Below are 17400 nucleotides of genomic sequence, written 5' to 3'. Positions count from 1 at the left end.
CAAAAATATCTCACTAACATTATAATATTCGATTATACTTTTAATAATAATATATTTTAATTTCATTAATATATGAAAGTAAATTTATTATACTTTAGTATTTCATTTCGCATTCTTTTACATTTTAGAGAATATGCAAACTATAATATATTAATAACTATCATAATATTAAGTATTATCTATACAAATAGCAAATACTGAAACTTCGATTAAAAAACTCCAAGTAGAAAATATTGCTAAATATAAAAACACCTCTCTTTCAGATCAAAAATATGACTCAAAAACTTTAAAACGAAAACGAGAATTTTATTCTTAGTCTAAGTTTTATTCTTAACTATAATACAATCCTTGTATAATACACAATCCATGCATAATAGGTGATATATCCGTAATACAAGATACACACAAAATCAACATTAACTGCTTTTAGTGGCCTAAAAAGAAAAACAGTAATAAAAATTTGAAGAAAAATATCAAGTCATAGTATAAATGAATAAAATTTTCAATATTTAAATATATGGAACCATACAATGGAACACTAAACATATGCTGCAAGCAAACTGCAGATTATAATCCCGGCAAATTATTTCGTGTTCTGTTTTAGGTAGTAGAGAGAGATAACTTCTGAAAAGAATTTTTGAGCATTACATAACATAATTTTATAACAAATGATGATATAATTATAATTTCTTTAAAACATCACTTTAGGTTCGATTGTGTAATTTACTGGCCCTATGTTGAAAATAAACATTGAACTAAAAATCATTTTTAGTTGTTTTTCATATCAAACCTTATTCTTTAAACAGTCTTAAAGCCAGAACCAATTCATCTGTTTAATGGCTGCTACAGATGAACTAAGCTCAGTAGAATCTCAAATTGCATAACCCTTAATATTATTATAAATTATAACTACAAAAGCCAGCAGTAAAAACACTTTTTTAACAATTTCATCTGATTCTTATTTTTTTGGGTAAGCTGAGTTTGAAAATAATAATAAAGAAGTCGTGTCACTCACCTTTTTTTCACATTTGAATATACAAAATTTGAGAACTTATACAATATTTTTTATCTAATATCTGCTTTTTCTACCAATTTTGAATCAATACAACTAGAATCTATCTTATTCAGTTGGATTGTTTTGACTCGCTTTAATAGATTTCCTGAAAATAAACAAATTGAATTAATAAAAATAAGTTCAAAATGAAGGATAAATGAAATAAATGAATAATAAAGATAAATGAATAATAAAAATAAATGAATAATAAAAATAAATGCATAATAAAAATAATGATAAATGAAGGATATTGAAACACAAAGAAATTTTTTTTTAGATAAAACTTTTAAAAAATCCAGAAGTTTTGGTTACCTATTTCACTGGAAGAAAGTTCATTCAAGTGAATATAGTCATGCTCAATATTAGATGACTCATTTGATTTAATGGTAATTTGGCCTGAATTAAATAAGTGACACAAAAGTGAAAATCATAATAAAACTATGCTGTTAACAAATAGTTACCAATTTATTTACTATAACAGTATATAATAGAATTAACCTGCTCTATTTGAAAATGATGCTAATTCAAATGTGGATCGATTATTTGGAGTAGTTGATGCTGTTGTATTTGATTCAAAGACAGATTTAATGACTGGTAAAAGTTCATCTAAATATTTACAACAAAAAGGATATTGGATTGAGAATTCAAGCTAAATATTGATAAATGCAACAACAGATGTAAGCAGCTTCATACAACCATACATAAGTACAAAAGTAAAAATGAGTATACCTATTTTAGTAGAAGACAATAAAGTGTTTGGTAAAACTGAAAAGATTAATTCTGTGTTGCTAATTGTAGCTGCTTCTATTAAAATGCATATCATTTTATTAAATACATAAATGTCAAAAATGTATAGTCGTAAAGCCATGTTTAGTAAACAAAACTTTTGCATAAAAATATTTCTCATTTACCCACATTTAATTTATCAGAATTGTTCTAAAACAAAAGTTGCAATAAAACTTATTTGGTGGAAAACTGTGAATAAGAAAGCTTAAAGAGAAATATATAAGATAGAGGAAATGAATTCATTCAAAGAGAAATTGCAGATAAAGTTGATGGTTAAATATCCAGACAATCAAACCTTATTACTTGATGGAATTTAATAATCAATGATTAATACAAAATTTTGCTTGTTACATTTAAAATACACTTTACATTTCAAACTATAACTATCAAAATATAAATATATTAAAATGTATCGTTATTAGTTCAGCAATATTATTTCAAGTAAAATTTACCTTGTAAATCAAAAATAACATCAATATTATCTTGGTTTTCAACTATATAGGTTAATAAAGTTGAACCCATTGATGATGGATATTTTAAAACATGTCCATCTGGCAAGCCACTTGCTTTTATAATGGAAGGAACATATTTCTTGTAAGGTATATGTCCTTTACTAAACTTACTCTGTAGTTCAATTGGTAAAGCAAGTCTAGCAATTTCTAAAAAAATTAAATAAAAAGGTATTTTCAAACTAAAAACATTTCAAAGATTACATTTTGCACTTCCTTTTATTCTTTTATAACCATTTTTTATAATCTAATTTACACAAAATTATAAGTAATTTTTTAAAAAAGCCCATGAAAATTTAGCTATCATAATAAATACAAGTGCTGGAAAATCCACTAAACTATTCATAAATGACACAACAAAACAATTAAATTATCTCCCTCAATTCATACCATATTTCTTATTTAAGATGTTTGTCACTTCGATGCATAAATTATTTTTTGTGGCATTTGACACCTTATTCTTTTTCATATTTAAAACTGGAGCTATAATAAAACAACATTAAATATAACCATAAAAAAGATGGGATATAAATTAATTTATAATAAATTAAATTATATTATAAATATGATAAGATAAATAAGGTACATGTGAGGAAAATATGAAATTAATTCAAAAATTTAAAAATTTCATTGAAATTAATACAGAAAATTATAGCATAAAATGCAGTCCTGCAGCAATTGGTAGAACTGCTATTGTTTAAAAATAAGAATTACCATTTTGAGTTCTCCCAGTATGAAGAGTTTGGAATTTTATTAATCCTATGGATACTTCATCTAATATTTTTGTAAAACTACTGTACTAAACATTTTAAATACCTTTTACAAATTCTGAAAATTTAAATTGAAAATTAAGTTCTTCAGATTTCAGTAAAAATTGACATCCTTTTTCTGAGGCTGTAACAATGGGAGGTCCACCCTGAGCTAGACAAGTAACAGCAACAACTTCATTGCCGAGATTTGCTAACTCTTCAACCTAAGTAAAACTTTAATATAATAATAAACTAAGGAAAATCATAGAGTTAGAGAGAACTCAAGATGAAAACTTACCACTTTTGTAAGCTGATTCAATAGCTTTTTTGATTTAATTTTTTTCTCCTCATTTGAAAGAGGGACTAAGTTATTTCGTTGAAGTAAAGCTTTTTCATTCCAAATACCTTTTTCAGCAACACTTAACTTTGACCAGTTATGACCAAGCTGCTTAAAACATATCTTTTTTTTTTCTAACTCAGCATCTAATTTAAAGTTAAATATATCTCACTATTCATAGAAAAGCATTTTTGACTGATATGATCATAACAATAAATAAAATATTCGTATCATTTATATTTTTACTTTATGATATAAATATATATTATATTGAATATTTATATACTTATTATCTTTTAATCAACATAAATCATCATCAATTAAGCAATTTAAAATTACAGTTGTTTTAAAAGTTCTGAAACTTTAAGTGTTTCACCTCAGCATACATAATGACATCAAAATGTGAAAATGGCTAACTCTTTTATTGTAAGATGGCTTTTCTGGTACTAATCCAATTGAAATCCAGAAGTTTGGCACAATCATTTTCCAAATGATGAACTGGCTTAGGCAATCAATAAATTGTAATATCCAAGGCAAAGTGAAATAAATAAGAATACCTTTAAGCATAAGTAACTGGTTTTGCCTCCAAATATCATAACCCCGTACAGCTTGTGTATTCAAAGAAACTTTCTTTCGATTAACAACTGTTTGAATATCTTCTTCATCATTCTTGCGCTTATTGTTTTTGTGTTGAGCAATGCAGTTCTAGAGAAAAATTTACATGAAAGAAATACAGAACCATAATGAAAAAGACATCAGGAGTCTAATTTTTGAACAGTATGAACAATATTTTTGATCTATGATTATCATCATTATTATTGTTATTAATATTAATATTATTATTATTATTATTACTATTATTATTATTATTATTATTATTATTGTTGTTGTTGTTGTTGTTGTTGTTGTTATTATTGTTGTTGTTGTTGTTGTTGTTGTTGTTGTTGTTATTATTATTATTATTATTATTGTTATTATCATTATTATTATTATTATTATTATTATTATCATTATTGTTATTATTATTATCATATTATATATATATATATATATATATATATATATATATATATATATATATATATATATATATATATATATATATATATATATATATATATATATATGATTATACAGCCTATTGCTGTATAATCATATAATGTTTATACTGATAAAAAATATCAAGATACACATATTTTTAAAAATAAACCAAGCAAATGGTCTAGTACTAGAAAGTTTCTTATTTTAAAAGTACTTTTTTACAACTCTAGTGCTAAAAGTTTCTTAATAGTTTCTTAAGTATCAAATGAAAAAGTAAATAAAATGCAATTAGAAAACATATTAACAAGAAAGATAAAATGTTTTACAGTCAACTAAAATTATTTGAATTCCATTAATATCATTCAATGAAATATAATCCTCAGGTTTGTCTGTGAACAGAACAAAAATAAGAGAATATTCTTTGAACTCTAATTAAAATAAGTTTCCTAATGAAAATAACTTAGCACAAATAGTTTCTTAAGGTTTTGGGGCTTCTAGTATTTGTTTCTTATAAACAAGTTTCTAATAAAAAAAAATAAAAAAATGTGTACTAGCTCTCTGGTTTATATATATATATATATATATATATATATATATATATATATATATATATATATATATATATATATATATATATATATATATATATATATATGTATATCCGTTTGAACCAGTATCTTAACATTATATAAAAGATTAAAGGTTTTAATCAAAAACTAAATTGAGATTCATTTAAAGAATTAAAAGTATAAAGAAAGGATTATAATTTGGTTATTTTTGATTTAATCTCAATCAAGTTTTATAAAGCTCTTAATCAGAGTTCTAAGAGTTAGCAAAGATTGTTTTATCCTTCTACTTTTTTCCTTTACAGATTCCAATTCTATTAAACTTTGTGAAAATCTAAATCTAACAGAAGAATTAAAACTAACCATTTTTGTTGCCATACAAAACGGAACAGGGCATACACAGTTTGATGAGATCAGAAGACAGCGCCACATGTGTGGCGGTGTTGCGCATACATGGCTGATGAGATCGTAAAACATAGAGAAATTTTATTTCGATGAGATCGAAACATTTTACTTAGGATCGGGTGTTGTTTTCATTGAAAATCGTACGCGTAGGAAGTGGTTTATAAGTTACTACAAATGGTACGGTTCACTCCGTTTCTCATGGGACTAAAATGGCAGACTCATTAAACGACAAAACCTGTTCAAGTCCAAACTGTAACAAGCCTGCCAATCTACAATGCCCGACGTGTTTAAAACTTGGTTTAAGTGGGAGCTATTTCTGTGAACAAGTAAACTTTATTTTTTTGTAACCATACAAATATTTTATTCCATAAAAACGGTTTGCGTGGTTATTAACAATTTATATACCTAGGTGCCTCTATTTAAGTAGGGGAACCGCAAACATCTGTTATATTGTACAATGATATCCTTTAGCTTAACGATAAATTATTTAGGTCCTCTACATGAGGAGATTCTTTAAACAACTTACAACAATATCGGCTAAAATTATTCAAATCTATTAAATTATTATTGATGTTTATGATGTCAGAGTGTCTAAAGGAAGTGTACGCAGAAAAGATAAGCGAAACGCCATCTCTCTGCCTAGTTGAAAAATTCTTTCATGGCTGTTAAGTTATTTGTTGCAATTCTTTTAGCCCTAAGCTTTGCAGTTCAGCTGATTCTTATGATTTTGTAGACTTCTAACTAAGTTATCATCTTGGCTGGAATGGTAAAGCGCTAAAGTTTTGACATAATGAAAATATGTTTATGGAAGTCTTTTGTTGCTTATTTTAATCTATTTTGTCAAATATAGCAGAATATGTCAAGACTGCTTGTGCAGGTTATTTGAGATTGCGTTATCTTAGGTATGTATAAACCTAAAACTACATATGAATAAAAGAAGACTTTAAAAAAGTGCATTAAAACATATATATAGAGCAAATGTACACAAGAGGCCAATAATTATATTATAATTTGATTTGCAAACCAAAAGTTTAATGAATTTTTATAAAGATTAAAAGACTTTTATGATGATGTAAAAGTGTTTCATAATGTATTACAATGTTTATTTGTAAACATCTTGCAAGAAGGTTGTATAAATATGTGCTCTAAAGAAATTATTTCTTAGCCATGCATTTTGTTTATTTCATAATATTTTTTTATAGACACTCTTGGAAATTATTTATAATTTCACCTCTAAATAAAACAGATCTAATATTTTCAAGTATTCATTTCAATTTTTTTTTTTACATTTTTTGATCTAAATTAATAAGTCTAAAAAGTTTATGTGGTTAAACACAATTTTGAAGATTAACTTAGAGATTTTACAGATGAAATTAATTCAGTTTGTAGAAGATAAAATCTAAGAATTTTTGCAGTTTTGCTAGAAATTCTTTACTTTTTTGCGTTAAAGCAAGCAGTTTTGTTCATGTTAGATAAACGCTTTTTGTCTTATTGACATTATACTAATTCTAAAATTACAGTATGCTAATTATGTCCTTTTGAACCTCAGGTATTGGTACAATACCATAGGTTATAGAAAGTTAATATTTTTTATTACTCTACTTTAAAAGATTTATTTCTGGACTTGCATATATTTTACAGTTATCAATGTATTCCCATATATACTAGTATAGAAGTTAACTAATATTAACTGGAAAGAGTACTTTAATGTTTTATAAAAAAATGTATAAGTCGAGGTGTGTTTTCCACATATTAATATTTTTATCTTTAAGGAACATTTTTGATCCATTCTAAACAGCTAAAAGTCTTGACTTATACTCAGGTATATACAGTATGTAAAAATAAATATAAAATTATATGTTCTAAAATTTGTGTTCAGAAGAAATACTTGTAAAAATCCCTATAAATCTTTATAAGAATTTATAAATATTTATTTTCTTTGTGTTCTAAATTTAATTATACTTAAAAGTTTATGTATAAAGATATCTAATTAATAAGAAACATTTGTTTACTAAAATAATTGTTGCTTTTTTGTTCTTTTTTGCAGATAAAATTATTTTTTACATTTTAATGATTTATTCATAGAACAAACTGAACTTAGTTCAAAAAAAAAAAAAAAAATAGAAATTGATAATTACATTGAAAGGATATAAATTTTGTTATATGGAAAAATCTTCATTCTTTCAATTTTTGATTTTATTTTCCTTAGAAGCCATTTGGCAGCATCTGTATCTTTTAATCCTTCAGACTTTTGAAACCATCACTCTTTTCTTCTTCTTCTTTTTTTTTAAGGCATGTTTCAAGAATGCATGGAAAGAACATAAAAAAATTCATTCAGAAACTGGTATTTGACACAAGTTTTAAATTAATCATTTTGGTGTAATTTGTTTTAGTTCCAAAGGTTTTTATTTAAAATGTTAAGTTTAATCAAAATTTAGTTTCTTTAAAATATTTAGGATTGCAAGTTAATGCTCTTAGTGAAGCGCTGTCTAAAAAGCAGGTTTCTGATTTTTTACATGGAAATGTGAAAACACAAAATCCATGGCCCGATTTTCAATACACAGGAAAACTTCGACCATCATACCCTTTGGTAAGCTATTTTAATTATTTGTATTTCTAAGCTTTAGACAAGATTATTCAAAATTTAGTTGCATTAAGTAATTAAAAATTTTATATAGTTATATGTATAGTATATATATGTTATGAGTATATATGTTATAGTATATATATAGTTTATAGTATATATGTATGAGTGAATATTGAATGTTTAAATTTAAAATTTATCCTAAAAAAAGAAAAGAAGCTGAAATAGTCTTTCATTTATATTCTTTTCATATATTCACATATATTTCTTTTCTTATGTAAAAAGTAAAAATGAAAAAAAAAAAAAAAAAAAATTTTATCAGTTATTGAACATTTTCAAGTTTTTATTTTTCTACATATTGATGTTAGAAAAACTAAATATAAGTAAAAATATAAAAAAGTCTTCTATTTAATTATTTAAGTTCACTGCCTTTAATTTAGAGCAAAAAGCGGCATGTTCCAAAACACATTCAGAGACCAGATTATGCTGACCATGAGCAAGGTTTAGTTTTTTATGCTTTTTTTTTTTTTGCTGAAGTTTCAAAAATTTTCTCTAAAGGTAGTGCACATGTCAAATTATTATCCACTATTTATAACTTTCTATTATGACCTTGACCCTTTCTGAATTCAAATATAAATTGTGTGTTTCTTAAAAGGTTTGCCTCTAAGTGAAATCACATCAAAACGATCAACTCAAATTGTTCAGCTCACATCAAAAGAAATTGAGGGAATGAGAGTAGTGTGCAAGGTTTGCAATTCTTTCATGCAAATTTTTATTTGTTGTAAATGTAAAATATGTAAAAAAAAATCTATGAAATGTTTATTTGATTATTTAAAACACATTTATCTAAAATACTAATAAAAACAGCAGAATAAAAATCATTTTAAAAATGTCTAAAAATTTTTTTGTAGAAAACCTTACTATAAAAAATATTGAAATTGTAAATCATTTTGAAAAAGAATCATTAGCTCGAAGTATAATCTATGATAAATTAAAAAGATTTGCAACTGATCAGTCTTTTTTTGATAAAAAGCACAATGCTCATCCAACATCCTGGATTTTGAGAAAAGGAAGCCAAACTAAAGATTTGCCAACAATGAAGAAAGGGATCAATCCTTAATTTGGTGTAAATCAATTGACAATGGTTGTCAATTTAAAAAAATTAATATTCAATACAGAAAATGTGAAAGGACTCCCAAATACACTATATAAAGTCAAAACAAATTAAGGAAACAGAAAATTTACTCTAAATACGATATCACTTCTGGTCATCAATGATGAAAATTACTTTTGTTTTGCAGGCGCTAACATGTCTGGAAGTTCTGCATACTGCATAAAAATCAAAGAGAAATATTGCAGAAAGTGTTGGCTTTGTAGGAAAAGAGAAATTTCCAAAAAAATTGTTTATGTGGATAGCAGTATCTCAACATGGAATGTCCAAGTCATTGTTTTGTACTTCCAAGGCTGTAGGATTCAATACATCAATCAATGTCAAAGAATGTTGTTATGTCAATGAATGTTTAGAAGAATGACTTCTCACAAGTATTCACAAGTAACGTGGCAACTTTAACTATTTATTTTGACCAGAGTTAGAAAGTTCTTATTGCTCTAAGGATTCTCTAAATTTGATGGACGAATGTTGATATCGATAAGGAATCTAACCCACCAAATGTGTCTCAAGCAGAACCAATTGAGAATATTTGACTCAAAAGGTTTATGAGGGAGATTGGAAAGCTTCAACAGAGCAAGTTTTGATTAATCACATTAAATTAAAACTAAAAGAAATTGATTTGAATTTTTACAGTTGCTTATAAAAGTTATTAAAGCAAAATTGAGATTTATTGCAGATGGAGTTTTTTCACATAAGAAGTAACTGATTTTTAATCAGTGTATTTCAATATACAAACAAAAAAACACTAAATACTAAATATAATACTTATGTAACTATACTAGTTTATATAGATAAAGTTTGTCTTCAATCTCTTCTTCAAAAATTGAAAAGATACTTCTTACTGGCTCATCTTTCATTTCCCATTCCTCTTTGTCTTCTTTGCTATCATCATCATTATAGGCCATAAAGTTTGACAATTCTTTTGAATTGAGATGCTCACTTTCAAGCAGAATGGACACAATTCTGTTTTCTAATGGGTCAATAGCAGCTGAGTAGATGTTTGGTCTATTGTCATGCTCTATTGCCTTTGTGATTCCAGCTGCCTTCCAATCATTAGCTATTATATCATAATGTTTATAGGACCTGAGATAATCATAATGCTCAACAGTCCATATAGCTTGCAATGGTTTCAAAATTGACAGCTTCAATTTAATTTCAATTTGTTAATGGTTTTTTCTTCATTAACTGTTAATTCAAAATGTTGGAACAGGTTTGTAATAGTTGCTGATACTTGGATCATGAAATTATTTTCTTTCAATATTTTTAAGAACAGGGTCTGTTGTTTGACCTTTAGATACATCCAACAGTTGTTCATGTTCCGATTTAACATATGGTATGATAATTTGACTAAAAGTTTAAGAGATTCTGTTGTGTTACTATAGTGTCATTTACACTAAGCAAAAATGAATTTAAATTTCTGAAAGATTGGAAAAGTTTTACCCACATAAATTGTTTGTATTGGCAGGAAAGATTTGTATATTTTCCAAAGGTGGTAGTAATTGCATTTTTGAAGTAGATCATATAGTGGCTAATCTATGTTCTACTTCAAAAATGCAACTAATTTTTGCAAAGAAGCAATATTCAAAAATTTGGTTGATTTGGGCAAAATCTGTAAGAACAAAAATTTTTTCCACAATTTCCTCTCTTAATTTACCTGAAAATTTCGAAGTGTGTTGATTTAAAGGAAATAACCTAATTCAAGAAATTAAGAAAACTTTTTATTCTATTAGCATGTGTGACACTCTCCCTAATACTTGGAGTTGTATTACACATAAGTTTAAATTTTTTAGCTATCCTAATATTAAAGGATGACAATTTTTAAAAGTCTGTCTAATTATAGCTTTAGATATTGCCAATCAATCTTACAGAATGTTCCATTCAAAATCTGTTTTTAAACTTATAACATTCTGTAACATTCATTGGTAACATTTAAAACTAGACTTGGACTTTTAGATTTTGTTATTCTTTAGTATTATGTCTTTAGTATTATGACTTTAGTATTGTCTTTAGTATTATGACTTTAGTATTATGTCTTTAGTATTATGTCTTTAGTATTATGTCTTTAGTATTATGTCTTTAGTATTATGACTTTAGTATTATGTCTTTAGTATTATGACTTTAGTATTATGACTTTAGTATTATGACTTTAGTATTATGACTTTAGTCTCTTCTTTCACATGAAAAAAGTTTTGGATCAATGAAATTTCAATGAAACTCCAGGAGTTAGTGAAAGCATCATCCATGATAACAGAGCAAAAAAGTTATTGTTAGTTTTAAATAAAAAAATAATCATCAAGTACTTTGAATTAGATTATTTTCTTCATATTTTTAAAACTTCAAAAAATATCAAGAACCATTTTTCCGCCAGTTTCTTTTACTAGAACTCTTCTTTCATTTGAAAAAAAATTTTTAATCCATAAGTTAGGCAATTTCATGAATTAGTGAAAACACAAGCCATGCTAACAGTACAGAAAATTTGTCTTGAGCACTTTAAAATCAAAAAATGACCAGAAGTTTTTGAATTCAGCACCCTGAATAATAGCAAAATACTAATTTTCAACTATTTTCTTTTACTAGATTATAAATAATTCAGGAAAAAGTAATACCATAAAATCCATAATGGGAAAAGAATAGGGCATTTTAAGCTAAATTTCAAAGTGTTATAATAATTGAACTGTTCAAAGCTGGGAGCTAAAATTTTATATTTTTTGATATTTAATAACTGTACAATGGTTCAAGTTTGAAGGAAATCTGAGGGGTTGGATAGAAAAAATTAAAATTTAAAAGTTAAAAACACTTGTTTTTATTGTAATATTTTAAAATGTTTGCAAAAAACTAGAACTTATGTATAATTACTTAACTTTTTGTTTATAATTTATGATCTTACAATACTGTTGTTGTTGAACAATTCAGTTTTAAAAAAATGTAGTTCTGTGGTTCATTTTTGAAAAGTTATTTTAATTTTATTTAGAGTTGCATTAATTTCCAAATTTACTTAGGTATTTACTTATCATTTTTATTATTTTATTATTTTAATTCTTATCATTTATTATTTTTATCTTTTTGAATTTATAAAACTGGAAATATTTTTCACTTTCGTGAATAAAAACTTTAATAAAGATTTCATATAATTACTATTGATATGTGTATGTTATAAATTCCATAAAACGTTTATTTAAATGTGTTAGGTGTTGTAAGCTTTTTTCTTTAAATTAATTCTTTTATAGTTAGCCCGTGAAGTTTTAGACATTGTAGCAAAGGCTGTGCGCCCAGGGATTACAACTGATGAGCTTGATAAAATTTGCCATGAGGTCATTTTTCTCTCAATTTATGCACTTTATTTAAAAATAACTTTCTCTTTCTTCAAAATTACATATGTATGTATGTATGTATGTATGTATGTATGTATGTATGTATGTATGTATGTATGTATGTATGTATGTATGTATGCAATTTTGATTTTCAGAAACATTTAAATAAATATTTTGAAGTAAATGCAAATTGAAGCTTTAAATTGTTTGAACTTTAGGCAACAATAGAAAGAAACTGCTATCCTTCTCCTCTAAACTACTATCAGTTTCCTAAAAGCTGCTGCACGTAAGTCTGATGTATTAACTGACTGTATCATCTTATTGTCATTCACTATTTTTCAGATATAATTTTGTATTAAGCATGTCACTTTTGTCATTTAATTTTGATGAAATTCTTTTCTTTACAAACTTGTGTTATTGTAATATTTGAAGAGTTGCTTGTTTTTTTCAAATCATGGGTCAGTTTTTGCATATTGGTATCACATAGGTTATATTCTCATCTGATTTGGCATTGTTAAACAAATATTTTGTTGTGTTAGGTTAATATTCTTATTTTAGTTGAAAGTTGTTCTTTGATATCTTTACTGTACTTAGTTCTGTAAATGAAGTTATCTGTCATGGAATACCTGACCTTCGTAAACTAGAGGAGGGAGATATTATCAACTGTGAGTAATCAAATCTCTGTTTTTTACTCATACTAAGAAGTTTTTTCACTTTAGAGTTTTGTTTTTTCATTATTTCTTTAGTGGATGTTACTTGTTATTATAATGGTTTTCATGGAGATCTTAACGAAACTATGTTCGTTGGAGAAGTTGATGAAAATTCAAAGCTTTTGGTAAAAACAGCTTATGATTGCTTAATGGCTGCTGCAAATGAAAGTGAGTATTTGTTTTAGGTGTCAAATTTTGTTTACCTATTTCTAATGAGTTTCACAATCTGTAGTGATGTTTTTCTTTTGTATATAGTTTCATATTTTAGTAAAACCTGGAGTTAGGTACAGAGATATGGGCCAGTATATACAAAATGTTGCACATGCTAATAGATGCTCTGTAACACGAACTTATTGTGGTCACGGAATTCACCAGTAATTAGTTACTCAATTTATTAGGATTTATTTTACCAGTTTCCAGTTTCAAAAAGTTTTTAAATACTTTTAAGTTCGATGTTGAAAAGTTAGCAATTAATTTTATTTAAAGGAAGTTGTTCCATGAGAGATTCTTGCTATAGATAAAATTTGATCATAATTTTGTTGCTCTTAGGTTATTTCACACTGCTCCTAATGTTCCTCATTATGCAAGTATGTTGGTGGTATTTATTATAGTTTTATTTAAGTGTTCATCTCTTATTATTTTTTATGCAAGTATGTTGGTCGTATTTATTATAGTTTTATTTAAGTGTTCATCTCTTATTATTTTTTTTTAAAAAAATTCTGCTTTACTATGATTTTTCTATTTTAAAGGATCTGTCGTATTATAGTTATGGCATGTATATATTTTTTATATATATGCTATAGTTACATTGCTATAGTTAAAGCATATATAATTTTTTTGGATCTACTTCATTGTTTACTTTTAAAAAAGTATTTAATTTTTCACTTAGAACGAGTTCAACAAAAAGAATACAAAAATTAAAAATAACCATTTATAGCAAATAATATTATGATGAAAGGAATGCCTTTCTTATGTAAAAAAAGTTCCTTTCCAAATAATTGTCTTTTTCTAGAGAATAAAGCAGTTGGTGTAATGAAGGCTGGTCACGTATTTACAATCGAACCTATGATAAACCAAGGTATGAAAACGTTTTTTTTGACTGGCTTGTATTAGCACCATTTTCATTTGTTAATTTGTGATGTTAATCTCATCAGTACTAATAATCTTTTATTCGTATATTTACGCAGCTTATCTAAACAAGAAATCTTTTAAACAGAGCAGATTTATTTTATACTTTTCTGTGTCCCAAGAGTTCTTGATAATTCATTTAAATGACGTGAAAAAGATTGATGTATATCGTTATTTTCTTTTTTTGGTTCAATCGATCCTGTACTACTTGTATCTGTATACAACGTTGCTGTAGTGTTTGAACGTCTTTTTACTATTTCTTTTTCTCTGTTAAAGCACGATAAAGTTTTCTTCGTTAAAGTTCGTAGCTCTACATTTGTAGTTGTGTAGATTATTGGGTTTAAGATGGACTGGATATAGGTAAGCAGATATAAAGAATACGCATACTTAATGGTATTATAATTAAAATTCTTGTCACTTACGGCTTCTACCAACATTAATATTGCATATGGAAGATTGCACAAAATGCATGTTACTACAATTAAAAATGTGGTTCGCACAGCTTTTGGGCTCCATATATCTTCCGTTAACTTTTTGTTCTTTGACTTTGTTTTGCTTGATTTTTTATCCCCTTGTTTTCCCTTATTTTTCTTTTCAACCTCTGATTGACTTGAAGACGGGACTACTTTTATATGGCTTAAATTCGTTAAGGCTCTTAGTCTCCCGTAATGCTGCGACGCCATTTGCATTATCTGTATGTTTAAATAACTCGTAGCAGCTATCGGTATAATTGTTACGCCTATAGATACCCATAGTAAGAACTCTTTTTTTACGATGCGAGTCAGCATGCATTTTTGAAATTCCTTGCTGGAGCATTGTCTTTTTACAAACGCTATTCCTGTAACGATTGGCAATAGTGTAGCTACTGCACTTCCCCATAAAAATATAATATAAAACGTAATTCTGCGTTTATTCATTTGTTGTGCATACGCCAGAGGCTCTCTTATGTATATATATCTATCCAACGAGAGTAAGCTCACTGTTCCTATTGACAGACTATAGCCTACAGCTACAATTGATAATGTTATTTGGCAAAATATAAACTTTTCAGTTAAATGAAGTAAGACGCTTGCAAAAGTAGCGATCGTTGTAATGATTATGTCGCTAAATGCTAGATGTGCGTAAAGAAAATACGTACAAGTCCGTAATTCTCGGTGCTTTAGTATCACGACAAGAACTAAAATGTTAAGTACCATTCCGATCGGGCTAAATATTGTTAACACCCCGATATTTATGACTCGTAAAACTGACATGGTTGAGATCATCTGAAAAAGAAAAGATATCAACATTAACCTTTGTAACACTCCTCTGTGTTCTTCATGATGTTTAGTTTAAAGTTCTTACTTTTTTTTTTTTTTTTTTTCAATGCTTTCATCAGACATCAGTATAATGCATTGAATCCAACATAAGTGAAAGCAATATTTTTATTGCAATATTTATACAGCACCTCTTGTGTTGATTTTTTTTCTATTCTTTGCAAATGCTGTTTTCCCAATCTCTGCTTTTGTTTATTACAAACGAAAGTATTCTAAGGCTTCTTAATCTACTTTTTCATTTTATGTATCGATTAAAAAAAAGGATAAAAAGGAAATATCATGAAATGACAAGATTGGCTTTTTTAAAAAATTTTTATTTACATTATTTAGATAAAGTTTTTAAGTCAGTGATTACAATTAAATCTTATCATTTAACATTTTTCATTTGTAAGGTACTTGGCGAGATTTGACTTGGCCTGACAATTGGACTGCTGTAACACAGGTATCGCTTACGGCTCAGTTCAATTTTTGTCATTTTAACAAACCAAAAAGACAGTAAAAGCAAACGAAAAACATTTTTTCTTAACAAAAAAAAATTTATTTGTAAAATTCAATTATCTTGTTTCAGGATGGCCGTAGATCTGCTCAGTTCGAACAAACCTTTCTTGTTACTGAAACTGGAGTCGAAATTCTCACTGCTCGTAAAAATAATAGACCTTACTTTCAGGATCAACTAGATGGAATATAGATTTGAATAATTTTGCGTTTATAGTTCCCAAGCTTCTTTACTAAAAAGTACTGATTTTACTGAACGTGATTTTTTGCGCAATATTTTATTGGTTTATGTGCAGTTTAATTAGTTTTTTACACAACACCATCTTTTGTGTATTAAACAATAGTTTGATTCCCTAAGCACCCTGATGATCGTATTGCATGTTGCTATACGACCATCATTACCGAGTTTTGGCTTACTACCAAAATGGTTTCGTAGACGTATTTCTTCAACGTTTTTTTTTTTTTTTTTTTATTTAGGAATGCGGGTTCAATTACGTTTTTTCAGTTTAAAACAATTTAAAGAATTCTCTTCGTTTTATTACTCAGTCGAATCCTCTTATCGTCAAAGAAGCTCAGGAAACTTCTCTTGTAATAAAATTGTTCTAATTCTTTTCATTGCTCTGAAACAAAAAAAAAAATTTTTTAAAAAAAAAATATATATATTTCACTACCTCTGATGGCCATAATGTGGGTTGTAAACTGTGAAAATTAAAAAACCCAAACATTACTTACCAACACTATCAACACTGTCAACACTATTATTAAGACAGCGCAAAGATGTTCGACATCAAACTAATTTCAAAGTGAAATCTTTCAAAAGTTACTGCAAATCACGTGACATGTAAAAAACACTGTAATGAAACTTTTTTTACCAGATGTTCTGGAGAGATCTCCTGAGATGCGCAATCACTAGTTACAAATTAGATCAAAGTATCTCTGCTGTTAATATAATATGTATTATAGCATATCAATTGTCATAGTCTTTCAACCAAAGTTTAGAGATAACGTTTCTATTTTTAATAATCATACCTATTTTTTAAAACTTACTTTATGTTTGAAAAGATGGTGGTACATAAAAAAAACTAGTTTTCAAAAATATTTTTAACTGTATAAAAGACCACAAATTTTGGTTAGAGCTTGGTTGTAAAAACTGCTATAAAGCGATTATTTCAAAGAAAAGAATTATGCCGTAATAGAAGAGAAGAAATTCTTGAAGCTTTAAAAAAGAGGTGTCTCAG

The 17400-nt window shown here is 26.6% G+C and overlaps 3 protein-coding genes across 7 annotated transcripts; 1 reads left to right on the top strand and 2 right to left on the bottom strand.

Moving 5' to 3' along the window:
• Positions 1-304: 304 nt before the first annotated feature.
• Positions 305-5569, bottom strand: LOC149888428 (uncharacterized). 4 transcript variants are annotated; one of them, XM_090088106.1, is made up of 12 exons: positions 5406-5569; positions 3993-4140; positions 3397-3581; positions 3166-3322; positions 2740-2832; positions 2293-2499; positions 1784-1858; positions 1553-1660; positions 1367-1450; positions 1016-1160; positions 530-624; positions 305-434 (listed from the first exon to the last, which is right to left on the bottom strand). In XM_090088106.1, the coding sequence occupies exons 1-10, from the start codon at positions 5517-5519 to the stop codon at positions 1066-1068; spliced, it is 1266 nt and encodes a 421-aa protein (XP_089944232.1). In that variant the 5' UTR covers positions 5520-5569; the 3' UTR covers positions 305-434; positions 530-624; positions 1016-1065. The 4 variants fall into 4 exon arrangements, with proteins under 4 accessions (XP_089944232.1, XP_089944231.1, XP_089944233.1 ...); XM_090088105.1 differs by lacking the exon at positions 530-624; XM_090088107.1 differs by lacking the exons at positions 530-624; positions 2293-2499.
• A 37-nt stretch (positions 5570-5606) lies between these two features.
• Positions 5607-16479, top strand: LOC149888427 (methionine aminopeptidase 1-like). The gene is made up of 14 exons (XM_090088112.1): positions 5607-5773; positions 7740-7791; positions 7904-8037; positions 8472-8532; positions 8687-8778; positions 12430-12513; positions 12732-12799; positions 13108-13178; positions 13260-13391; positions 13492-13597; positions 13773-13810; positions 14236-14301; positions 16060-16109; positions 16236-16479. The coding sequence occupies exons 1-14, from the start codon at positions 5657-5659 to the stop codon at positions 16353-16355; spliced, it is 1191 nt and encodes a 396-aa protein (XP_089944238.1). The 5' UTR covers positions 5607-5656; the 3' UTR covers positions 16356-16479.
• Positions 14309-17002, bottom strand: LOC145188735 (alpha-1A adrenergic receptor-like). 2 transcript variants are annotated; one of them, XM_090088109.1, is made up of 2 exons: positions 16895-17002; positions 14309-15616 (listed from the first exon to the last, which is right to left on the bottom strand). In XM_090088109.1, exon 2 carries the CDS (start codon positions 15614-15616, stop codon positions 14447-14449), a length of 1170 nt encoding a protein of 389 aa, XP_089944235.1. In that variant the 5' UTR covers positions 16895-17002; the 3' UTR covers positions 14309-14446. The 2 variants fall into 2 exon arrangements, with proteins under 2 accessions (XP_089944235.1, XP_089944237.1); XM_090088111.1 differs by lacking the exon at positions 16895-17002 and adding an exon at positions 15696-15731.
• Positions 17003-17400: the final 398 nt, after the last annotated feature.

This window comes from Hydra viridissima, unplaced genomic scaffold (genome assembly GCF_058129835.1).
Source record: "Hydra viridissima isolate aposymbiotic clone 2 unplaced genomic scaffold, HvirCarnegie_v1 scaffold_5, whole genome shotgun sequence".
Taxonomy (NCBI): Eukaryota; Metazoa; Cnidaria; class Hydrozoa; order Anthoathecata; family Hydridae; genus Hydra; species Hydra viridissima.
Note: the sequence above shows the minus strand (reverse complement) of the source record. Positions and strands in the feature narration are given on the sequence as shown.